The sequence below is a fragment of the Lagopus muta genome, chromosome 17, assembly GCF_023343835.1.
Source record: "Lagopus muta isolate bLagMut1 chromosome 17, bLagMut1 primary, whole genome shotgun sequence".
In the NCBI taxonomy this organism is placed as follows: Eukaryota; Metazoa; Chordata; class Aves; order Galliformes; family Phasianidae; genus Lagopus; species Lagopus muta.
Window position 1 is genome coordinate 12,050,770 of NC_064449.1, and position 25,493 is coordinate 12,076,262.

The 25,493-nt window shown below is 41.3% G+C and overlaps 1 protein-coding gene across 1 annotated transcript in view; it reads left to right on the forward strand.

Annotated features, from left to right (window-relative positions):
- Positions 1-25,493, forward strand: part of PPIL2 (peptidylprolyl isomerase like 2) — a 55,031-nt gene that overhangs the window by 15,623 nt on the left and 13,915 nt on the right. Inside the window, exons 9-15 of the mRNA XM_048963856.1 lie at positions 2,208-2,283; positions 3,576-3,736; positions 5,182-5,257; positions 6,451-6,557; positions 16,778-16,867; positions 17,501-17,534; positions 24,644-24,761. Of these exons, the coding sequence (XP_048819813.1) occupies positions 2,208-2,283; positions 3,576-3,736; positions 5,182-5,257; positions 6,451-6,557; positions 16,778-16,867; positions 17,501-17,534; positions 24,644-24,761 (662 nt within the window). The remainder of the gene's footprint in view (positions 1-2,207; positions 2,284-3,575; positions 3,737-5,181; positions 5,258-6,450; positions 6,558-16,777; positions 16,868-17,500; positions 17,535-24,643; positions 24,762-25,493) is intronic.

Here is a 25,493-nt window from a genome sequence, read left to right on the forward strand (position 1 = left end):
GCAATTAGGCTAGTTAAGCTGGTGAACATCTGAATGAATTGTGGCTGCAGAACAGTTTGAGCTAATCTGAGTCATGCTACCCTGAGCACAATGCACTGGGTTTCTTAAGGCAGCAATAATTACAGTGTGCTGCTGGTTGCTTTTGAACAATGTACAGATCAGTAAATCTAGAAGCTTTATTTAGAACGCAGTGAAGCTATCTGCTTCGTCTTCCCTGCTGTCTCCTGACCTCTTCCCCCCTCCCATCTGTACCTCGTGAGAAGTCTGTTTTGGGTTCAGTCTTGCCCTTCAGCTTTGCCACCAATGGCAGAAATGTGGATTGCTATAAATCCATTTGTCTGCATTAATATTAATATGCAGATTATTTTCCTCCTTTCCTGGAAAGGGTAAGCTGTCTTCCTTACCTCATTCCTCGTGGTGGCACATTGATATGCAAGGCAGTGATTCCTGTCAGGAAAAGCTGCAGCTTGTGATAAGTGAAGAATGTCTGGGAGGGAGCAGGCAAGCTGTGTCTTCTGGAAGCATGCTGAGCCCTTTGTCTGGGTTTCTCCATGTATCGCACTGACTGTTGGAGTGCAAGGCTGGAATTATCTCTGTATACACATGGAAATAAATGTATGTGAGGGTGATCATATTTTTACTCACACAAAGCAAAAAATATACGTGAGCGCAGGAGTCAGAGGATACAAGAATGGATAAAGAACCATAGAATCATAGAATCATTAGAGCTGGGAAGGGAGCTGTAAAGGCTGCCTGCTCCAAACCCCTGCAGCACACCGGGACCCCGCAGCCCATCGGCGCTCACAGCCCCACCGCTGAGCTCAGCTGAGTGCTGCGATGGGCACCAAAGGGCAGCCCTGGCTTCTGTTCCTCACGAGGTTCATTTAAGGATGATCAGCTTCTAATGCAATACGTTAAAGATAAGATATGTATTTTTTTGTCTGTCCATTTCAGATGAAAATCTGTCAGAGTTGGTATAGCAGGGCGGGCAGCAGGCAGTAGAAAATGACTGTGTGACTGCTGAAGGGAGCACAAGAAAGCCAGGAGGGCATCGTTAGGGTGCAGACTGGCATAGCTTGATTTTATAAATGGAAGGCATAGCTGGATTATTTAGCAAGGGATGGAGCTACCAACTCTGTCTGTGTTAACCATTACATTTAGCAAAAATGGAATTGTCGGAATTTCTTAACAACAGAGCCGGATTGAGAGGTTCTGTTAAATTTATTTGGGATAATGCTGTTTGTGTCAGTGCTATGGGCCTGTGCTTAGCAAGTTGCAGTGTTGTTCTGAACGTACAACTGTAGTATATTAAGGTGTTATGGATTTTAAATTATCTTCTGAAAGATGGAATTTCCAGAAATTCCTGGACTGTCCTGGGCCGATGCTTTGACTTTCTTTGTTGTAGAGGAGCTTGAAGAGAAAACCCTAAGATGGCTGTAGAAGGGAGGCTAAGAACTGTTCAGTAACAGTATAGGGTACCCCAGATTACTGGGGGCATTCCTGGTCCTTCTCTCTAAGAGAAGGTCAGAGTCGTGCTGACACTTGACAAGGGATGGTATAAAGACTTACAATTATGGACTGTTTATTTTTGCTTTTTTTCTTGAGTGGTCTTTGAACAGTTTTCACAAGGCCACTTCACATTGCCCTTTTTAGTATTTTATATATATGTTTGAAGTCATTCTGTAAGCCCAGATTTCACTATGAAAACCAGCACAGTTCTGACTGCAGAAACTTGCTTTGAAGCTTATTTGTGTTTCTGAAACACATTACAAAGGTTCACAGAACACAAGTAAATCAAGCACAGTGTTACAAATGGGGGAGAGAGCTGATGTGATGTGCTTAGGTGTTAAACAAAACCATGGGATAAGTGGATGGGGCTGCAGCTGCTCAACCCTTCTCCCTTGTATAAGGTAGGCTCTGCTTAGGTCTGTTAGCAGCTTCTGTGGGCACAATGTGTGTGCTGCTATGTTGGGGACTGAATTCCAGGCTCCCCAGGGAGCCTACTAAGCAGGCTGATTGTTACCTATTGGGTTGGATTAGTGTAAGAAATTGTGTATTTTTTTTCAATCAATCTGATCTGGGAAGTGTGATACTTATTGTCTTTTCATGTTAGTTTGTTGCAGGGGTGTCTGCCCTTCCGGCTGATCTGTTGCATGAAATGGGTGCCTGTGGAGCTCTCTGATATTTTTCTTAATTTTTATTTTCAGGATCCAACAAACCTGGATAAATTCAATGTCTCTAACTTCTTTCATGTTAAGAACAACATAAAAGTGGTTGATCCAGGTAAGGCTGAACTGAAGGTAGGCTGAGAAAACAGCAGCCCGAATTTGGAACTGGCCCTTTCACATCAAAAATGTTGACAAATTTTGAAACAAAGGTGTGGTTTGTATGGAAATCGTGAACTGTCTCTGAGTGCTGTGCAGACACAGAAAGTTCTCCATGTCCTTTAAGAGAATGTGGAGAGAGAGAATTGAAAAGAGGAGGAAAAATAATTGGCCAGTAGCCTCGTACCAGAGCTAAGAGCAGCAGACCTACGTCCTGTCGCAGGTTGCTCCCACCTGCGGTGTGCTGGGCACTTTCATGCATGGAACTGCACTGACGGTGTGCTGTTCATCCTTCTGTCGGGATGGCAGTAGATACCTTCCAAACTGAAATTGATTTGTTTTTCTAAAATACTCCTAAAATTATTTCATTAAAAAATAAAATATCCTTTTTTGTTCTTTGTGGATATTACAGCTGAGGAATTTGCTTTGCAATTTTATTTATTTATTTATTTTGTGATTCTTTGGTAGGTAAATGCTTACTGATACATCTGCTAATATCACATAACTGGAGGGAAAAGTCTCTCCTGTGTCCGTGGGGTTTCCACTAGAACTGTTTCTGCTGAGGTCTGTTTGCTGATTCTGAGCATGGTGTGTTTTTCTGAGTCTTAACTGTGCTCAGCTCCTTAATGCTAACTCTTCAAGCAAGCATCTTTCTCTGTTACCTACTTGTTTTTAGAGGGTAATATCTGAAGGATGGAATATTTAATTTTCAGTGAATAGAAGGCGTGCCAACATGAATAAAACTTGCTTTAAAAAAACGAAATTCTCCAGTCTACCCCATCAGCTTCCTCCTCCTGGTGTCACAGTAAAGATCTGATCTTGGGAGTTCTGCATTGCAGACCCGGTCATTCAGCGGCCAGGGGGCAGGGTTTGATGTTGTACCCAGCAGGCCGTTGTCTTTATCGTTCTGTAGAAGTAACTTGATGAGACCTGCATGAACTTGGATCATTTCTAGTGGTTTCAAAGAGATTTCTGCAGCGATTGATTTCACGTTGATTTTTCTTATACACAGTCATATCAGCATTAATTGTGTCGTATTTCAGGTTACCATGTCTTTAGTGTTCCGCATTGCTACTTGTTATTGCTTCTGCAGGAATAGATGTAGTCACTGGACTTGTTTAAAGAAGTAGAAATATCTGGAACATATTGGTGTAACAAGGAATGTAGTAAGCTGAATGACAACAACAGAGTTTTTCTTTTAATTTGGAACGTATTTTAATTTAATTTGGAATTTAACTTTGTCTTATCTAGATGAAGAAAAAGCAAAATTGGATCCATCTTATTACTTGAAAAATACAAATACAGAGACCCGAGAGACTTTGCTGGAGCTTTATAAGGAATTCAAAGGTGATGAGATTCTAGCAGCCACTATGAAGGCTCCTGAAAAGAAGAAAGTGGATAAGCTGAATGCTGTAAGTTGATGCAATATGTACTTTGGCACCAGTATAGTTCTTGAAGAAAGAATATTGCAGGATAAACAGATACCATCCCTTGTGTTTTCAGTTACACGGAAGTTTATCATAGTTGAGAATATGAAAATCATACTGAGATTCCATAGGAATACATTGTGTGTGTCAGTGAATTTCTTTGTTGACTCATTATGAATGAACCTAAACACTTTAGAAATAGAGCAAGGAGGAGGAATCTTTCTTATGTGGTCATGACATATGTGCTGGGAAAATCTTTTTTTCCCAGTTTGCAATCTCCTGCTTTGAATTTGTTTATCATTGCTTCCTGCAGTTACTGGCAGAAGGAACACACCTTAAGGGCAGTACAAGTGAGTCATTTCTGGTGTGGGCAAATACATAAATCAACTTTAGTTGCTTCCCCATTTTTTCCACTGTAATGCAGGATTTTCTGTGGAATATTTAAAGGAAGTTCTTCCAGGTGCATGTTGCTGTGTGTTCATGGTTATCCAAAGGAACGTTCATCTGCATGTAGATTTCCTCCAGCCAGGCAGAGTATTTTTCTTTCCTTTTATAATTCTGGGATGTCTGTGTCTTCGTGCTTTGACTATACTTAGACAAAAAAGAGTAGTAATGCAGCATATGGCCTTTTATGAGGAGGCTTGGAGGTAGCTTCTTAATGAGTATATGTGATGTATCATATGTGTCCCATTTTTAGAGTGTCATAGCATTATAGAAAAGTTAAAGATTTAGAGAAGAAAAAAAGAGGTAAGAGATAATGATGAACTCTGCTTGGAGAGTCAGATCATCATGTAAATGAGCTAATTATGAACATGCATAGTAGGCAGCATAACCTGATGGACAGAGCATTGGCCTATATTCTATCAGCGTTGCCCCAGCATCACTGAAAGTACCTCTTTGTTTCTTAGCCTTTCTAATTTACTCTAACATCCATGTGTGATGCTCACATTTCCTTTCACGTTTAAGAGTTATGAAGCTTAAATCAGAGCCATGGGACAGGAAGAGCCAATGGATGTGAGGGGTTGGTTTGTCTCTGTGGTTCACTGGATTTTCCTTCCACTCAGCAGTGTTGCAGAATTTTACAGATGTCTTGCCAGCAGTCCTCCTTTCATACCTCCACCTGTGGACAAACAAGTAAATTCTGACAATAAAATCTTTGGGTAATAGTGTAATAAATTACTGTGGAAGGAATAAACCCCTTCAGCTCAGTGCCTGGGCAGCCTTAACTGGAGGAGAAATGTTATAGGGAACAGATGGAGAAATACCACTGCGTCACGTATGTGTCCCTTTCTATAGGAGCTAGAGCAGGAAGTCTATGATGTAAATGCTATTTGTGTGTTTGTACTGCTTGTACAGTATGCAGAACTTAAATGGCGTTTAAAATAGATACATTCTAAGATCTAATGTCTTTTCCCTTGCTTTTTCTTCAGGCTCATTATTCTACTGGAGCAGTAAGTGCCTCCTTCACCTCCACTGCGATGGTACCTGAAACTACCCATGAAGCAGGTACCAGAACTCTGTCCTTACGAGCTGTTTGCTTACCTTGCAGCTTTAAGGTGTGCTCCTTTGGACATGCACTTCCACTGGCATAAGGAATGCGTTGCTAAGTGTTCAGTGATGATGCCTTGCAAATGTATCCCTCAAGCAGATATTTATGTATTTCCAGTGATCTCATTCTGGAAATAATGGAGCAGTTATGAATTAATCTCTGAATGGCAGTTACTGACATCATTAATTTCAGTTTGATGTGTTTCTATGCCTGGGACCCACAAAATGGGGTATCTGCTTACATAAGTTAGCTGTGAAGTGCAATCTGTCCTCGTATTGCAAGAAAATCTTTACCACCCTTTTGGTCTAACCTAGTTTGGTTAGATTAACAGCAATTTTTTTGATGATGACTTGTGATTTACTGCTTTTCAAAGTTATACTCTATCCAAAAGTACCTTTCAATAATATGAAGATTTTCATTTTCTAGCCTCAGTATAAATTTGTAGGCCTTACTAAATGTGAACATTGATTAAATAGCTGAGCAGTTACTGTGTCTGTGTGGAGAGATGTCTGGCCTTTGGCTCTTAAATGTTCAAGTTCTGGACAAAGATTGAACGCAGTACTGAGGTGACATGGTTACTAGGTTCTGTTCCTGAATTACAGTGATTTACACGTGAATCTTTGAGCACTGAAAGTGTTTGACTAACTGGATGTTTCAACACAATAGAAGTGGAAATATTGTAGATTGATCCCTTGGTTTGACTTTCTGGTAATGTTTCCAGCAGTTTGGCTTCATTTGTTTTCAGAACTGTAGAGATCCTCATATGTCAGCAGTTTGTGGTTGGCTGATGACAACCTGTTCAACTTCCAAATTTAGTAAGAATTTATTTCATTTCAAAGTAATGTTTGTGATTGGTAGACATTACTTGAAAATTATAGTATATAACATTGAATGTTCCTGTGATTTAGAAATACAGATATACAGTATCTATATTATATTGTTGGCTCTCAAGGAGTTAGCTTGCTGTAGTACAAAGCGTTTTGCTCAAAGAGGTTAACGTGGGGCTATCAGAGATAAATTACCAAGTACAGTCCCTGAAGACCTGGCGTACTCCGGAGGAACAAGCCAGACAGCAGAATCTAGTAATTTGTTTGCTGATCAATGAATAAAATTCTAGAGATCTATTTACTGCTTTTTTGCTTTGTTACAGCTGCTATTGAAGATGATGTTGTAAGATACCAGTATGTGAAGAAGAAGGGCTATGTACGACTTCACACTAACAAAGGAGACTTAAATTTGGAGCTGCACTGTGACATGGTACTGTATGCCCTGTAGGATGCAACTTCTAACTTATCTCTAGGTAACAAATGCATCAGGAGCTGGCAATGGAAGTGTCCAGAGATGAAGAGTAGTGTGTAGTTGTAATAGAAACAGGTAAGTAATCAGCTCTTGGTGATTTTGTTGTGTCTCCTGCATGGAATTTCATCTTTCAAGCAAAATATTAAAGGTGATTCAAAGAGAAAGCTTTTTTTCAGTGTCAAATGTATTCAAACACATGAATTGCATGTAATAGCTGTGTTGTATCCATTATGGTTCCAGACAGGGTGATCTGCTGTAATATTTATGTCTTTTATTTTATATGTTGTACTACTGTGTGTATCAATGTGCTCTTGAGAAATGTCACACATTTTAGCAGGGCAACTTCAAATATGTCAAACTGTGTGTTTAGAGCTTCAAAGGGTTGAGGGTACGGTGACCCAAGTAGTGACTGGATAAGAAAGGCAGACATAAAAAAGAAGAAAGAGCACAGAGAAGGGAGACAAGATTGCTCAGCAGGTAACTGGAAGAACCAGGACAAGAACCTTGATGAAAAAGAGCAATCTGAATACACCTGATTAAGTTCCCCAGGAACTGTTAGATTCGTTTCTAAATCCTGGGCTTTACAGAACAAACCTAAACAGGTAGGCACACATTCATTTAAAAGTCAGTGGGCTGGAGTTTTTTTAATAGTCAGTCCAGCTTGGTTCTGCAGGAAATCTGTGGCTTTTAAAATGATAAATGTGGTAAGACTTATCCTAGACAAATGATGGCAACACTGACGTCTCAGATGACACTGTGTGCCACTGTGCTTGTTTTTTCATTTATAGAGGCGTATCTGTATAAGGAAAATATTTTTACTACAAAAAGCCCAAACCATCCATTGCACGCTGAGATTTTTAGCTTGGGAAATCAGAGGTCTGAAAGTAGATCTTTTGGGGTTTAAATGGTAAAACAAGTATGTCCTTGTCAGGATGCTCTGAGAGCTAACGACAGTGATGCTGGCTGTGATTTGGGGTGCCTGGTATAGAATCCAGAGATGCACTGGGAGAATGAATGCTTTTTTGCCTAACTTTGTGAACAGCTGGGAGATACGAAAATGAGCAAGCTTTCCTGCCAGCTTTCCCTTCTCTTCCTTTCTCACAAGCAAGGAGCAAGATATGTGCAAACTTTTCAAGCTGATCTATACAAAGAGTATGAGAATCTCCCCAACAACAGCTTATGGTGCTAGTAATTCTGTAGGCCTCTGTCATCCGTGCAGGTGTTTTCCATGCTCTGAAATAGTAACATTATGTGGTAAGGCAAAAAGCAGAGGATGTTACTACAGCAATATTTGGGGGAAGCAGCAGAACAAGCAGATTGCCTTGAATCATTTGTTTTGCCGTATGTTCTGAAACTGGCTCCTGGCTAATGCAGACTGACTGCAGCTATTCTTGTCAGCATGGTTTCTTTGGCCACACGTGTGACCAGTATCACTCAGTACTGAGGACTCAGGCTCAATCGCCCATTATAAACTTCCTGTGTGATATCCATTGTTTCCTTTTTTTCTGGATGAATCCCTGTTTATCTCCCTTTCACACACTGCTTCATTATGTACACGCTGTGTACCGTTCTGCACAACCAGACCTGCATGAACACTGGCCATCTGTTTCTTTCTTTTCTCTGTCAAACATATCTGTATGAATTAAGCAGACCTTTGGCTTATTTGTGGAAGATACATCTATTTAGAATAGTTAGAAGAGCTGACTGCTGTAGGGAGGTTTTCACAATGTTCACTTTAGGTCATTGTCCAACGTCTATTAAATCAGTTCCTCCGGGAGATGCTTATTTTTCTCCCCTTACTGTATAAGGAGCTTTTGCCCTTAACTTCTATTTTCCTGACGCGCTCTGAACTTAGGCACATAAGGTAGCTCAGTGCAGAGCAATTATCTTACAGACACGTAATACATAAATAGATTGCACATTTATATGTGGATCGGCTACAGTGGATCTATTGAGATTGCAAAGGCAGATAACAGAAAATGGGGAAATGCCAAAATCAAGGCCTTAAACACTCTGTTCACTCTGCTGGTGAATATGCACGGTAATAACAGTAACAGTATTTCATCACATGATGTTTTTGTTAATCCTCTCTTCTGGTTCAGTACATGAGCTGAATCAGTTCTGAGATGTATTTAGAACTGTATAGTGAATCAGTTTGTATGCAGGATTTTGTTTCTCTGCAGACATGTAGAATGTGGGTAAGGCACTCTGTGACCCAGGGGCTGACTCCCCTGAATGCAGTCTGAGGGAGTTGGAGTGAATCATAATGCCTGCCCAAATAATGTTGCATGGGCTTTTTGGTGATTGACTTCTCAGCCTTCATGATCTCACAGTGTAGCTGGTGTGGGTAGCAACAGCTATTCAGAAAGAATGGAGTGAGAAACAATTTTCAGCTCAAAGCACTGTATTGATACCCACCGATAACGCCAGCAGATTTGGGGCCTCTGGGTTCATCACACAGTTCTGTGCTGCCTGAGTGAATGGGAGAGTTGATAACAGTATTAGGCTGTCAGTGCTGTTTGAATTCAGCCAAAATGTGTATAATTTGGGGAATTCGTTTATCTGCTCTCTCTCTCAAGCAGTGCAACTGCGGGAACAAACATATGATTTCTGAGCTATATTACAGTGCTACTTAGCTTCTCTTTTAAAAAACTGGGCATTATCTGGCTGGTTGTTCCCTTGACCTGACCACAGGTTCCTTTTTGTAACTGCTGGGTGATATCCTGTGCTCGGATTATTACGGAAGACATGCTAGCAGTGCTTGAAATTGTAGGGTACTGCAAGCATGTGATTGTGAAATGCTTTAGGAAGCTTAATTCTTAAGTTGCTATATAAGTATGATAAATGAGTACCTGTGTCTAGAGGTAGGATTTAGAACATTCAAATTGCTTTTTGAAATAGTCTTATGGACAAGACTTAAATATACATTTTGAGGTGAAGTCTTTTTGCCAAAATAGAGAACCACAAATGACATACTTGCTGTCATAGAGTGTGTCTCTACTTTGGAGTCTTTGGTTGCATTTTCATGGCTATGGGCTCCCTATTTAAAAAATATATATTCTTGCATCTCTAAACAGAGCAGTCTGCACTGCTGCTCAAGTCCACTGGGTATCATTTTTGTTTTTAACACTCTCCCCCCAACCTTGGATTCTTTCTCTCTGCCCTCAGTTCTTGTGATTCCAGTTCTCTTTGGATGAGAAATAGTTTTCCCTGGTTTTGTGAGTGAACTGGCAGTGTGGATTGCTTGGAGTTCAGTTCACACGAGTGTGGAAACTTTTGCTGTAAAATAAATTGAGGCATCTTCATACAGTAGTACTTAAAGGTGCCAGTCAGTAAGGTTGGTAGTGATGAGAATCTTCCAAGCTCCAAAAGCCTAATCATGAAATGTTTTGTACTGATCCAAGGCAGGAAGTCAGTTCTGCGGTATGATTGAAGTCATCTTCAGCTACTTAGTGACAGGATACAGAAAGAGAGCATGAAACAGGGCTGGAATCCAGGTACTTTCTGTGTCTGTTCAAAGCCGCTTATGTTCCGGAACAGTGATGTGTGGTGTAAGTCAGTGACCTGAGAAAAGGCAACTGAGATTTTGGAAGATAAATTGGACCTTTTTCACCCATTTGAGTTTGTGCCTCAGCTGTTCTGCCTTCTCTTTGCACTGTGGTGGTGTGCCTGTTGCTCTTTGTTGCTGTTTGTTTTTTCCCTTCTTCTTATTCAGAATTTCCAGAATAAGCAATCATAGATGCCTGATTGCACGAGTGCAGCAACATGGACAGCCTGCCAGTTCAGACCAGCAGTCCTTCATGACAACAGGTCGTATTGGACTCCTAGTCTCTGTACCTGTGAAAGGGAATACAGATACCTTTGCCTACAGGTTGCTTTGAGGCTTGTGGTTTTTTTAATTTTCATTGTACCATGGAAATATATGTAGATTTTTTTAAAAAGCACTCCAGAAGGTCCTGTCAGAATGATGAGCAGGTGGTTTGGTGTGCTGTCTCCCTTTTCTCTTTTGTGCAAGTTGTCACTAGAGAGCTGGTGGCTAAACACATGCTCACTGTAGTAATTGAATGGTAATCTGTAACTGCCACGTCAGGTTTTGTTAATTCCCTTGTGTCTCTTTGATGTAATACGTTAAGCTTTAAGGGCAAGTTGGCGTAACAAAGAAGAATGTGAGATGGATTTCAAAGCCCCATCCAGCACTCCACAAATGCTTTTTGAGGTTTTAGGACTTGACAAACTCTACTTAATGATGATGTCTTGGCATAGCTATCTGAAGAAGCCATTATTCTACAGATAGCGATGTTTTAATCTTTCAAGGCCCTCTGACCTATTAAATATGCCTGTGATCTATAACTGTGTAATCTAGCCCCTATTCTTTGAAATCATCTTTCCTTTTGTGTGAGGGACTATTCCAAAGATCAGAAGCTTATGAACTTCTTATCCATTTCCAATGGGAAAGAAGTGAGTTGCTTAGAAAATCCTTTGACCTCCTTGCATGACCAGGTCCTCCAGGCTTCCTGAATGTCTCATTTTCTTTCCAAATTAAACTGTTAAAACCTGTTCTACTCACTTTCTGCCAACTGTATGGCAAATATATGGCTGATGTTTTACCAGTTTACTTGTTCTCTCAGTAGTTCCCCTAAGTAACTTGTCGGGGTGAAGTATAGTGGTTGTAAATAGCTTGGCCTATTTTCATCAAATTATGTAATTGTAGAAAGAGCTGCAAGTTTTAGCTTTGAAAGTTCTGGTTAACAGAAACTGAAAACAAATCATTCAAACCATTCTTTTCCAGTAGCAGAAGTGGGGGTGGGAAGTGCTCAGCCAGCTTCCTGCATGCCTATCCCTGCACTGTGGACCTTGCTGCCCGTGGCTTTTTACGCCCAGTTTCCTGATATCCTCTGGCTTTAGGTAACTGGGAATGCATTTTTCACATTTGGACCTTTCTGGCCCTCTAGCACCCTTGGCAAGTGGGATCTGGCAGAGGGAATTGGTTGCTGTTGGATTCTCTTCTGCTTTTGGACAATTGACGGTGCAGGAATCCCATACCAGCTGTGTCTGCCACTTGGTGATCCCAAACCTGAGGATGAGGCAGGCAGTTTGGAGTTACACAGCTGCTGCTCTTCATCTCTTTCTGACACGTTTCTTGTTTGTACCTTGGCACTGATGAGAGCAGGGTGACCTTGAGAGGCTGACAGCTACCAGAGCTTTACTGTGTAGCATGCAAGTGATTACAGGGTGCATTTTCTTAGAAGGTAGAATTTTTGTGCTATTTGCAGACTGAAGAAATGCCAGGGAGCTGCTGCAGGACTTGTGATGCTCCAGACTTTACAGCTGCTGGAGGCTACTTAAGCAATTTAAATTGGATCTGTATTGAAACTGTACCTAGTGATTCTGTGTCTTATTTGCTGGCTCCCAGCCTGCTTCTGCTTTGTCTGGCAAGCTCCTCCACTCTTGTGGCTTACGGATTGGAAGGGGGAAGGGCCGTTTTCTTCTATGATAAATTAAAGTTAGAGGAAAAGTAATAACTGCAGCTAGGAATGACGACTGCCTCCAGAGAGCTAGCAGTTAACATTGACAAATTAGATGAGTGAATTCGGTACCCTGTTTAGCTTGAATTGTTCTCTGCTAAACTGATTGATTGTCCCTGTACTTGCAAAATTGTGAAAACTGAAACTGGAGCATGTCATTTCTTATTGGCAACTTGTCTAAGCTAAGCATATCAGATTTGAAAAAGTTTTCAGTAGCATTGTTAATGTCAGAACCGAAAAGTGCCTCTTAAAAGTGAAATTTAGCAATCTGCTATAACCTTTGCTAAACAGCTCGTTAAATTACAGTAGGTTTCAGTGTGATGAGAATGCTATCATTCTACTGTTTGTTCTAAGAAAACTTTGATGTTTTGAGGTAGCAAAATAGGTAAATGTTTGCTGTCAAGTCAGCAGTCTTTTATCTGAGACGAGTTTGCTTGTTCTGATTCCTGAAATATCCGTGAGAGTCTTGCCAATGGTTTTACTCCACAGTGCCGTGATGCTTTTACCTTTCCTACCTCTTTGGAGCCGATCTCTTCTGATCACAGAACACAACGTGACCCAACGACCAAATTGAAGTTGGTCTCCCTTACACAAACTGCATCATCTCTGAATTGAACCACAGCAGGCAGTTGTTGTTTGTTGGTATAACCTGTCACCACAGGATCACCGTTATCTTTTGTGGTGCTTTTTCTTAGAGGCACAAGCAGAAAGTTTTGCATTCGGTCAGCAGTAAATCTCAGACTCAGTCATACAGTTGTCTTCATATCAGGCTCAGATTATCGAATTTATCCAAAGCAGTCAATGCCAAATCTCCCACACCAAGTGCGTCTCAGCAGCTCTTGTAAGCAGTATCCTGTCCAAAGGAGAAGAAAAGGGCTCGAGGTTTGTGGGACTGTGCAGAACAAAGTTGCATTCTGCACCAACCACACAAACATAACTGGACTTTGAAGCCTTTGTTCCAGCTACAAAGACTGGTGAAAAATGTGTGTAAACAAACCCAGCTTTGATACCTGAGTGTGAGATCTTGTGGAAAATGCGAGTCTCTCAGTCGTGGGCTCCCAGTGTGCCCACCTGTTCAGAAGCTCCTCCCTGCTGCATCCCTCAGCCCGTTGCTGAAGGCAGAAGGATGGCACTCGGGATCGCGCAAAGTTCTGCAGGCACAGCTGCTTTCTTGTTGGCTCATTACTGACAACAGACTCCAGCTCTTCCCACTTCTGGCCATTCTTGTCTCAACATCAAAAGCAACAGTTAACGTCTCCCTTTTTGTTCTTTTTGCATTATTATTTACATTATTTTATCCTGCTGTGATCTAGATATACATGTATGAAAGTCATGGCAAAAACATCACCTTCTTTTGTAATCTCATTGATTTGAAAGTCAGCAACAGGAAAACGGTTATGTTTTCTTCATAACCTCCAATGGTTTCTCGTAAATCCATAATGATATTCTCAACAAGCCAAACTGAAAAATTGCTGAATGCTTTTCTCTCCAAAGAGTGTGGCAGGACGGAGCTGGGAAACCCTCCCTTCCTCTTGTCCTAACAGGAGAACAAAAGCCAATCTGCCTCTGCATCGCGTCCTTCGAATTAAAGACACTTCTACTCTCTCCAAGTGGCAAACACTAAGGAAAAGAACGCTTATACTGAAATGATTCTCACTTTGCAGGTCTCCTCTCTCATCAGTTAAAATGGGTCACTCCGTTTGTAAAAGTCAGCTTAACTCACAGTTGGTATTGGACAGCTGAGAGCCAACCGGGAGACTGAAGACCTGCGACATCCCTGTTGCCAAGGTAGACGAGATGGGGAAAAGAGGAGCCACTGAGTTGTTGCTATGGCTGCAAGGAAGAAGGCTTTGCCATGTGAAGAGCTAATCATTTCAAACTGCTTCATCCCTCGAGGATCTGCATGAACCTTGGAGGAGAAATTTCACACTGAGCGTTCAGAAGCTGTCATTTGCACATCTGTATAATTTCCCTGCACTAATGCCATTTCCCTTTTATTTCTTTTTGTCTCTCTAAATTGGAAGAACTGTTGTAGTTGCACTAAAATACGGAGCTTTTTCCATTAATCCTATGTGTCAAAGCAGAAATAATCTGAAATAATGAAAAGCCAATTCCTCATGAATTAAAATCTTATCATACAAATGCCAGAATCCTGCTATTAAGAGGCGTGAACTAGTGACAGAAATTTTGAAGGCTTCAAGCTAAGTGTAGGTTTTTCTCTTTTTTTTAACATAGATCTCCTTAGGCAATTTTTGTTTTGCTTTGGTCTATTTACATACTCAACAAAAAAAAACCAACAAAAAGCACATACACTCCTCTATGAAAGAGCACCACAAAAGATGATGGTGATGTTGCTAAGGAGCTGCTTACCTGCCAAGTGTATCTGGATGATGGCTGTGGTGACCATGGGAACCAATTTGGGAATTATTTAAAGAAAACCTTGCAGTGAAATGATATTGCATTGCATGTACACTAAGTATTTCTGTAGTTGCATTTGAAAAGCCCATTTCTGAGAAAAAGATGTAACTGGAAAGCAATTTAAAGAGAAGGGTCAGCACAGGTACTGCCTGAAAAGCACATCACCGTGGTGAATGCTTTTTATTGTATGCTTTGCAGATCGCGTTTGAAAATAAACAGCAGTACTGTTTTAGGTTATCAACTTTGTATGCATTTAAAGCTGTTTGATACTGATCAGCAAGGGACTTAGTCTGATGCCTGATCTCATTTCTCTTAAAAAATTAATTACAAGTTGCTGTATTCCCCCTAGAGAACTTACTAACTGTGTCTTTCTCTCCAAGGAACACTCGGTTCTCATCAGGTAAAGTGCCCTGGGCTAAAAGCTGCTGCTTCCCATTTCTAATTCAAAAAGAGCAGTTTTAGTCTTATTTTTATCCCTTCTGACATTTTTTGTGAGTGATCACTAGTAGCACTGCTGTAGTTTCGAGCTTGTTGCAATATTATTTTGTGAGGAAAGCAAATGCAGCAGAAATGATTCTTCTGGGGTTGAACATGACTTGGAAGATTATGGACAAAGTGGATTTTCCAGTGTGTGTGTGTCCAGTTCAAATAAAAGCTTTTAAATTCAGTCTTTTGCTGCATAAACATTGCGACTATGGGAAAACATGTTGTTATTTGAAACAATTGTAATGGAATATCTCTACTCACAAGTTGCTGCTGGGATACTACCAGAATGTGTGTCTTGGTGTCAGTCTGCTATAAAGCATTGCCATTGCAACCCAGTAATGAAGTACATAAGAAATCTGAGATTATAGTTGGTGTAAGATTAGAACTTGTTTGTTTGTCCAGTTATGTTACCTGAGAACTACCTATCTATTTGCAGAATAATTAAGAAGAAGTTGTTAAAGAATTCCTAATGCTGTGAGAGGTACAGTTTGGATAATTAAGGGATGTTTCTGTGTATAGAGGGGTTAGAATGACTGTGCTCTAGATAAGAAAGTTATGGATGATTCAGGATGAATGACCATATGGATCTAGTTCTAAGAAGATGGAGATTGTTTTGCTCTTAAAAGACTGTGATTAGACTTGCCTTATTTTAAAAATGTATCCTGGGCTTTCTTTTTTTGCTTTTAAGCCACTTCACATTGTATGTCTGAGTCTCTGTCTTTGTACAGGTTTCAGACTAGTGGTAAGACCAAGAGTAGTCTCATATCAATGCAAAATGAATCAGTGTATTTCAAAACAAGACTTCAAGTCTTGAATATGTTTGTTTGCAGATGTCATGACTCGTGAGGGCTTTTATTGCAAGCACATACAATAAGTACATATTCAAAGTCTGTAACAACTCACATTAGTTAGATGTTAGGGCTTTACTTGATAAAGCTGGGACGTGTTTATGAACGTACTCCATTGTGGAGCTAAAAAAAAACCTCCAAGTATAGGAAACAGGTTGTTCCTATGTATGTAGTTTGCACTTGTTTGTATGTGTGAAGGTATTTTAATCCTGCAGAGAAGAGCATCTGTACGATTACAGAGGGAGGATAATTGGTGTACAGGAGGGCTTTTCAGAAGGTATGTTTGGATGCTCTAATCTACACTGTAAAAGGAAATTAGAAGTGAGCAAGATATTCAACATTTTTTTCCAGATTTTCAAAGATTTTTCTCCTTTAAATTATTTTTCCTGTGGGTAGACCAGTGTTCAAAGTGGTGTCTTCTGGGATCAGTCCCATTCTTAGTCCTAAGTTGTGAGGAGCACACAATGCTTCTCTTCCAGTTAACTTTAATGCACTCATTTGCAGTAGTGAAGCAGAGAAGCCAGGTACTTTCTTAGTTTGAGAGATTAGTGCCCACTGGAACCAGGATTACCATGGAACTAAGTTACTTGAAAGTCTGAGCATGCCTGCTTTCACTGTCATGATGTCTGCTGGGAGTCCGTGTTATCTGAGTTAGTGTTCAACAGTTCTTTGTGTTAGTTGGAAAGCCTGGGTTTAATTTATTCTAAGTACTGTGTGCCTGTTATCCTTAAAAAACAAAAAGAATATATTGTATTTATTTTCTGTAGAGACAGACTCGTTCTTCAGGAGTCCTGCATGTTTCTTTGTAAGGCTCGAATGAGGGCGACTCTCATAAACAGTGTGATGACCAATTTCATTGTCTAAATGTGTGGCTTAATTAAAACTTCTGTTTGTCTTTCAGACACCTCGAACCTGTGAAAATTTTATCAAATTGTGCAAAAAGAACTATTATGATGGGACAATTTTTCACAGGTCAATTCGTAATTTTGTGGTGAGTACTGACCAAATCCTTTTTAATACACAGTATACAGTGCTCTCAAAATACTGAGCTTGAGTTTTAGTATCTTCTTTGCATTAGAAATATATTAAAATATACGTCCAGAGCTGGGATTGTCCCAGCTTACTAAATTTGTAGTTACAAATCTAACAAGTCTTACTAACAACTGTTTCTGACTAATACTATCAGAGAACATCACTGGCATCCAGGCAAAGACTTTGAGAGTCATTGCCTTGGCAAGGCTCTTGTTGTTCCTCAAGCTGCAGGTGAGTGGTTAATGAACAGAAAGGGAGGGAGATGCTAATTTGCATATGTAATTCTGCATCCTGTTGAAATCTCATTCAGATGAAGCATGAAAAAGCTGAATTTCTGATTCAGGTTGTGGTGCTTGGATGCTCTCACATCATCCTTTCCCAAGAGCGCTCAGTGTTCAGGAGGCGTCCGGATGAGGAGCTGCGTGATGTGGTTTAGGGCTGGTGGGGGCAGTGGTGATGAGGAGACGGTGGAACTTGTAACCTTACTTAGTGCAGGACAAAAAAGTGAAGCAGAATTGACTTTTATAGCTTGTATTTAATGTCTTTTGTGCAGATATACATGTAACCTGTTGGTTTTATTGTAATTCTGCAGATTCAGGGAGGTGATCCAACTGGAACGGGAACAGGTAAGCTGTGTTTGAGTTAAGTAAGCTGTTTTCACTTAAGGCACTGTGTTGTTTAATTGGTGTCATCTAGTAATTCCACTTAGTGCTGCACTTTTACTCGTTATCCACTTGTACATTTTACCTATGTGCTTGTAGATGTCACCAGCCTCCACAGGTCCTTGTACGCCCTTGTGGAGTTTTGTGCCTTTTTATTCTAGTTCACACATAGGTCACTTGTATATGCAAGCACTGAATTCTTCTATGCATGTTCACAGACCATCTGAAAATAGCATGTCTTTGTAATTCTTTACCACTGCTTACTTTGTAAATAATGTTAGTGTGAGTTGCCCAACACATAATCCTCAACAGTTGCATGCTCTGAGACAGGAATTAAATGTTCTGAGTCTTGATGGCAAAAGCCTGTTAACAGGCTTTGTTGCTGTATTTGCATGGACTGTCAAAAGAATTGTGGTTTGATTTTGTTAGAGGGAAAGTTTCAGTTCAAATCCCAAAAGGCATAATTAGGAACATCTTCTAAAACGAGAAATTAAAGAGATGTCGGGAGACCAGAGAAACGTAATGGATTGATGCAGGCAGCTTTTGCCTTTTTGTAGGGTGGGTTCAGCTCTTGCTGTGAAAAAATGAACTTGTTGGTGTCATTCTTGTCGCTGTGCAAATGGCAGAAGTACTGTAAGGCAGCACGAGTAATGGTTGGCAGGAGGCTGGCAGGGCCGCTGTTCTGAAGGTCAAGGCTCAGCTCTACTGGCAAAGGGAGTAGGAAGTGTAAGACCAAAGGGGGAAGAAAGCCAATGAAGACCATAGGAGAAACAACTCATCTGTGAGTTATTTTTAAAAAGGAGTATAATGACCTCTAGACTTCTCCATCTTGTTTTTCTCCTTGTCATTCTTAATTAAATATGAGTATGCTGTAGACAAGGTGTCTTGCAAACAACTGTCAAGGCTATTAAAGTTCCAATAAAGCAAACAGTTTATACTCAAATAAATATGACAGCGTTGCACAGTTGTTGACGCTATGGTCACTAAATGGTTTTGATGTTTTGAACATAACTGCACTTTAAATAACCTTATTAATTATTTATCTAATGTGATAATAGTAGCGTCGCAAGAAAATGTACTAAACAGGCAGTCTGGTGAGCTACCTGACTTCTCTTGAACTCCTGTGCCTGTGTGCTTAGTGCTTACATGAGCAGCTTAGGCGGCTCGCAGTGTAGGCAGTCGGTCAGGCTTTGCTCCACGTTACTTGGCATACCTTGCACACTGTGAGGTGTCTACAAGCCAGCACTAACTTCACGTACAGATGTGTGTACCTCAGTTAGCCAGTATTCTGTGCTGGGATCCACTGTAACATCTCCAGTTGTGTGCTGGAATTTTGCCGTTTAATTTGGTATCAATTCTTTAAACCCTGTAAATTAAATGAAGTACTTATTTTTAACTATAGAATGGAGAAAAGGAGAGAAGACATCTCCCTTACCATTCTCTGTGCCCCTCTGTAAATTAACGCTTTGCTTAGGACGAGTGACTTACAACAATGTGAACACTTAAAGTAAACAAGAGGAAAGAGAGTAAATAATTTGACTTCTGTAGTATCAGGGAAGCATTTCTGTAGAACAGGGCTTTCTTCTCAGGTATTTCAACTGGAAATAGTGAAGACTATTCAAAAGTTATCCTTGAAATTTTATTTTAAACTGCTGAGCTGTTTCCATCAGAGCCTTTTATAGAAAGACTTCAGCCATGCACAAGCTGTGCTCGGCTCTCCTGGGTAACTGTGCTTTAGTTTAGCAAAACACCCTGCGGAAGGGCTGTCACCAGCTGTCCCTACAGCTCCCCAGGCTGGAAGCAGCACTGAGCCTTTTCGTGGTTTTTTTTTGTGCATCACATGGTGTGCCCTTGAATCTCTTATTCAGCTGTCACAAAAGAATGGTCCCAACTTGGTTGGCATGTCAGGGGCTGATCGCTGGTACTCAGTAGTTAACCTTGGGATGGAAGAACCTTGGGACATCTGGAAGTTGATACCATGTTAGAAAGAGTGAGGAGTTGAATTTTAATTTAGGTTACTCAGCAGCATTGCCAAAGCATTAGATGCACTATCCTGTAAGTTTGATACTGACTTAGAGGACCAAACTAATTTTCTGCAGCCATAAACTTCACGTTTCATAAGACTACTGGGAGAAATTGTGTTGTGCTGCAGTGGCTTCTTTCTTTTTCTTTAACAATAAAAAGCGACAAACCATCCATAAAGCAATTTCATTATTCATTATTGCATTCAAAGCAATAAGCTGAGTCATGGTCATTCTTTGTAGTGATTAATTATTTGAAAACGAATTTTACATTTGTGATGTATCTTTCCCTGCTGTTCTTAACAACAAAGTGGTTGAACTCAGTGAGTAATTCGGTCTAGCTCGCAGTAGTGCAAATGGAACAGCTGCTCGGTGTTTCAGTGTTCCAAATAATAGAAGAAAATTTGCATGTAGGAAAAACAGGTTTAATATCCCAAACCCCTTGTATGAAAAGGGGAGAACTATATCCAGGACATTCCATTTTTAAAGCAGCACAGGCATTTTTCAGCTACTCACATTGTTGGAAGATGTAATGAATCAGGTTGAGTTTGCCTCTGTCCATTGCTGAATCCAAGAAGGCACAAAGGAGGTTCGTAGTGCATTTTGGTAGTGGAACAGTGTAGTAGTGCATTTTGTGTGGAACAGAGCAAAGCACTTTTTTCCCCTCCTCTGAACTGTCAGTAGCACAGAGACTGTGGTCAATCTTGGTCAGTTCTGCAGTGTGGTTTCCTAGCAGGGAAAGATATTAAAATGTCACCAGTTGTAGAACTCTTTTCTTGCATGCCTGAAGTTTAGCAAAGGATAAGAGTGGGGCCTTCTTAACTGGAGCAGTGCCTCCATTTCGATTGCAGCCCCTCAGATATGAGGGTTAAAAGTACTGTGTCTTCTTGTCTGGAAGGAGAGAAGCACTTACTGGATGAACTCAGGCTTTCGTATTTGCACAATGATTCAAGAATCTCTCTTGGAAAGCTCTATGGAAGTGTCAGATGTTATTATGTACCTCGCTGTTCCAAATGACAAGAACATTACAGAGAGTAAGCCGTCATTTTTTTGAATCAGAGCCCTCCCACTTCCTTACCACTGCTTAGCAATCTTTATGCCAGAAAAAGGAAGGATTTACTTAAAATCACAGCTTTCATGAATGATGATTCCCAGCCCACACCTGGCTTCTGGAATGTTACATTTCTGAAGCCCTAGGTGCATCCCTCAGCTCTTTGCATAAAAGTTACACAAGTTCTGTACACTCATCAAAAATAATAATGAAATAGATGATTACTGAAGAAGTTGTTTGAAAGGAGAAAAACTACCAAAGCTGTTTTTAGTTTGAAATACAATCTGAAAATATGACTTCTTTCTTTGTACTTGCTGAGGTGTGCTCGCTGCAGTTGTCAGATGATATCTGTTCACCTTTCCTATAGCACAAGATGTGGAAATGAGGCTGGATAACTAACCATGCTCCAGGGCACAGTCACAGCTTGGCTGCGTGCTGCTGTTGGAAGGCCATTCTCCTGTGGTAGCTGATCCCAGGCCCATTCCCAGCTTTGTGCAAAGGACCCACATCTGCAGTTGTCAGCACTGCTCCATTTCACATTTCCAATCCCAGTCCAGAAAGTGCCAGAGTGAGACCCTGTCTGCTCCCTTGTGAACCCCTTTGATTTTAGCACAGAAGTCCCCAGAATATTTTACAGCACTTCTTGTAATAGCAGCTCAATAACTTTTCAAGTGCAGTAGGCACTGGATTCCACTCTTGACAGAAGATTATCTTCACTGGGTGAAAAGCAGGAGCCAGGTGAGTGCCAGGCAGCACTGCCCAATGTGAATGGAACACCCAGACACGACTCTTGTTTTCCACAGGCTTTGCCTGCGCCCTGGGAAGTTGGCTTTGGGTTCGGATTTTGCATCATAGTGATTCCATATATAGTCACTGGTGATCTGTGATTCCTGATTCCTCCCTCGGAGGAAAATCTGGGGGATAAAGGAGGAGCCTGCTCTCCTTATGGCATGTGCAGGGAATGACCACATGGTTCCACCTCCTCCTGCTCTGGCTGCAGCCATTCTGCTTTCAGATGCAGTGGAGGTGGCACATCCACACTTCCCAACTGTGCTGAGAATAAACACAGTAAAATCTGTTTGATACTTCAGAATGCCTCATCTTTATTAGTAGTCGGCTTGCGGCCTGTGAGCTGTTTTCCCAAGTTTACATTGAGCTCTCCTATACAAAGCAAAATGCAAAGGTCTAAAATTCCTGTTCCAGGCTGTGCTGGCTGAGCATTAGGCACTGTGCTGCCGTGCCAATAGGCTAATGAGGGATTTGTGCTTAATCTTCAGAGAGAAAGACAGTGATTCTGGGTTTCAGTAATTAAAAACATCGTCCTTTTAACTCACCATCTTCTAGCCTGCTTCTTCATGCAGATGTTTGAAGCTTGGAACAATTCCAGAGGTCGGGAACAGTTTGACAAGCAGCAGTTTCTAATTGGCTATTTTTAATTTAAAGGGAAAACATTTGTTTTTGTGTTTGAAGAATAAAATAAAATCATTCCAATTCCATCTATTCCATTGTTCTCCCAGCATCTTCACTGCATCCCCTCCTCCCTGTGCCAGCCCGTGCCGCAGGCCTCGTGCACACAGCCCTGCCCTGCAGGGTACCTGTGCTTCTGTCCTCTGCTCTTCCTGCAGCTGCTGAGCACGCAGGCCTTGGGTCTGGAACTGTCTGCTGAAATATTAGCATTTGTTTCTGGAGAACTGGAGTGAACCAAAGTTAGCCATCGTATGCACGAGGTTAGTTCTGACCCTCAGAGTATGATCTGAAACCAAATCGTGCAAAAATAAGTATTCCAAGACCAAAAGATGATGGTTCATTGCTCCTGTTTGTGAGCACTGGAGTCTGGTTGCTTGTTGTGTCATGCACTGTTTTTCTCATGCTTTCTGAACTATTTTCTCACCAGTGAGGCTGCAGGGTCCATTCCACCCACTTCCAGCATCCTGATGAGGCTGGCATTCCAGCGTCTGCTGAAAGCCTGCTAGGGGTGCAGCAGGCTCAGGGCTTTGGCCACTTGCTGCTACGTGCCATCTCCATTGCATCTGCTTATGTTTGTATGTTATCTGAGAATTTCTAGGCAACAAACACTCCTCTGGGTTAGGACTGATAGTGCATCTACTTTGCAAATAATGACGAGTTCCTTCAGGAGATCCTTTGAAGCAATGTTACCTATTTATAGAAGGGAGACATGAGCATGTCCGGGGGTGCAGGTTTGTGAGATGTGCAGTGCTGGTGAGGAATGGGGCTGCAGGGCTGCAGGATGTGTCTGGATGGCTGCAGTGGGCCGGGTGGAGCTGAGGAAGGGAAAGTGGGAGCAGAATGCAGTGCACAATGCTCAGTGCAGCTGGTGGGGCCGGCACACTGTGCAAGTATGCTGCTGGTTTGGAGCAGCACATGGAGCTTGCTGCATTCTTATCCCTGCTTGTTTGTGTACAACTACAGAGCGAGGCAGGTAATGGGCACGACACGAGTAATGTCCCACAGGAACACACAGGGATGTTGGCTATCAAAGAGGAATGTTGGCAGTTTGTAGTAGGCTGAATACAATTTGGCCAGAAGAGCCTGTGCTGGGCACCATCTTTGTGACGGCGTCACCGTGCCCCATCCAGCCGCCGTGGGAGCAGGTTGTCGTACGGAATCACGCTGATGTAATGAGCTGAACTGAAGTAATCTCCTTCTCTCCTGATTATAGAAAGTCCTGCAGGGTTTTTCCATTTGGCTGCCTCTTGTAAAACTGCAGAGCAGGCAGCGCTCTGCTCTATTAATAGTTCTTTGGAACATGATTAATTGGATTTTTAAGTGGGTCAGTTTCTTCCAAAATTGCTGGGTCAGTTAATTCCACTTGCAGCTGTCCACCTGTGATTCGTTGTTCTCGTAGTATCATCTGAAACTCTGCTCTTGTTTGATGCACACTTGTGATTTTCCACATATGGTTTTCAGTAGGAATTTGTGTTATGCTCTCATTTAATTTGCTGCTTGTCCATGCAGCTGTGTCATCAAATAGCTTTTGTGTTACCTGTGCAAGTAGCCATTGCACGCTGCAGGTCTTTTACTGAGCTCTGCTTTGTAAGCGATGCAGTTACTCAAGAGGACTCTGCGTGGTTCTGCGGATGGACCAGTCTTTGCTGCCTGTCTGGGTACTTTTGTTTGTTTTATTTTTAATCCTGTCCTAAGGTGATACATTTTTCATGGCTTGTCAAACAAGATTGTGGATTTGACTGTAGAACTGTGACTCATCTCAGCCTTCGTTTTTCTTATTAAAAATGATTCTGGAGGAAAGCGCAAATGAAAATGTCAGGTCTGACATAAATAATGTAAAACTGACAGCCAGGAGGAGAGACCCTCACAGACCCCGAAATCAGTCTTGGAGGGCTGGGTCTGTGGTTGGTGCAAAGTTTTGTCATCCGTGGACTAAACTGTATTTAAGTGTTTACATCATCCGTGTATCTAGACCAAGATATCTATTTATTTTGAAGGAATATATATCATCATTTTTCATTGTTCATCCGGGAATTAAGCTTTTGAGCTTGTAGTTCCTATTCTTAGTTGATGCTGTAAACATATTTCCTCTCCCTGATGTTATATTTTTGGAAGCATTGCTGTATCCAGAGTGCAGTTAAATTAGTAATTCTTTGCTCCCTGTGTTTTTTCAGTCAGCCACATTTGAAGATTTAATGTCTCAAAAAAGAAAAACTATGATGGATGAGCAGTAAAAATAAATGAATGCTCGGCATTTCTTTGCCACATGATATATAATGCTGCTGATAAACAGTCTCATCTGTTGCAGATGATAGTGGTGTGGAGGCACAGAATTGTGTTGCCAGTTACAGACATCTGATTTCAAGGGCGTGCTCAGATCCTGGCCTAGTCCTAGGGATGAGGTGGGGATATATTACAAACACAGCTATCAGAAGCCCCAGAAACTTGGAATTTACTGCTAGTGTCTGATGTAGGATGTATTGGGAAGCTGATGAAAACAAATATTTCATCTATCTATCATCTTTTTTTTTCAGGAGGAGAATCTTATTGGGGGAAGCCATTTAAAGATGAATTCAAGCCCAACTTGTCCCATACCGGGCGTGGTATTCTTAGTATGGCCAATTCAGGACCTAACACAAACAAATCACAGTTGTAAGTAGTCGCTTGCACTTTGTATTTTATTGTTTCCCTCCAGATATTGTGCCTTGTGCTGTGAAGAAAATAAATGACATTTTTGGGCTGCTCCTTAAAGTTCAGTCAAGTGAAATATTGTTAGGTGTTGCACAGTGCAGTCAGGGTGGCTGCAGCTGCCGTTACTCTAAGAGCAGCGTGAACTTGTCGGCTCGTGGCATCATCAGTTTGCCTTCTCTGTTTCATGGTTTGCAGTTTTCATCTTTTCTTATGCAGCCCCATTCTTATTCCTGTGAAATCACTGTACTTTTCCACTCTATTTAAATCTAGTCCCATATGGACTTTGTGAAAGGCTTTAATGAAATGAACCAATAACACCTTAGAAACAATGCTTCTTTTTTTGCTGGCCCGTTTCTAAATAAGAACAGTTCTGCACTGCTCTTATGTGTGGAATTCAAAATGGTGGAGCGCAGAGTCTGGGGAAAGGACTTGGTGTTCAGCGTACCAAACAAAGGGAGGGCTAAAATGAGGGACAAAATGAATGAAGGAAAGAAGGAGAAAGAACAACAAATGAGATTTAAAAACATTGAAGTTGTAGTAACGTACTTTAAGCGTGACAGAGTTACAGAGGTTTGCCTGCAGTCTTTAGAAAATGTCCCACGTCACTTGGAGCCAACTGCGCCTCGCTCTCTAAGAAAAACTTGTACCTCTGTTGGGAACCTCAGAGGAAAGTGTGCGTGTGCAGTTCTGCGT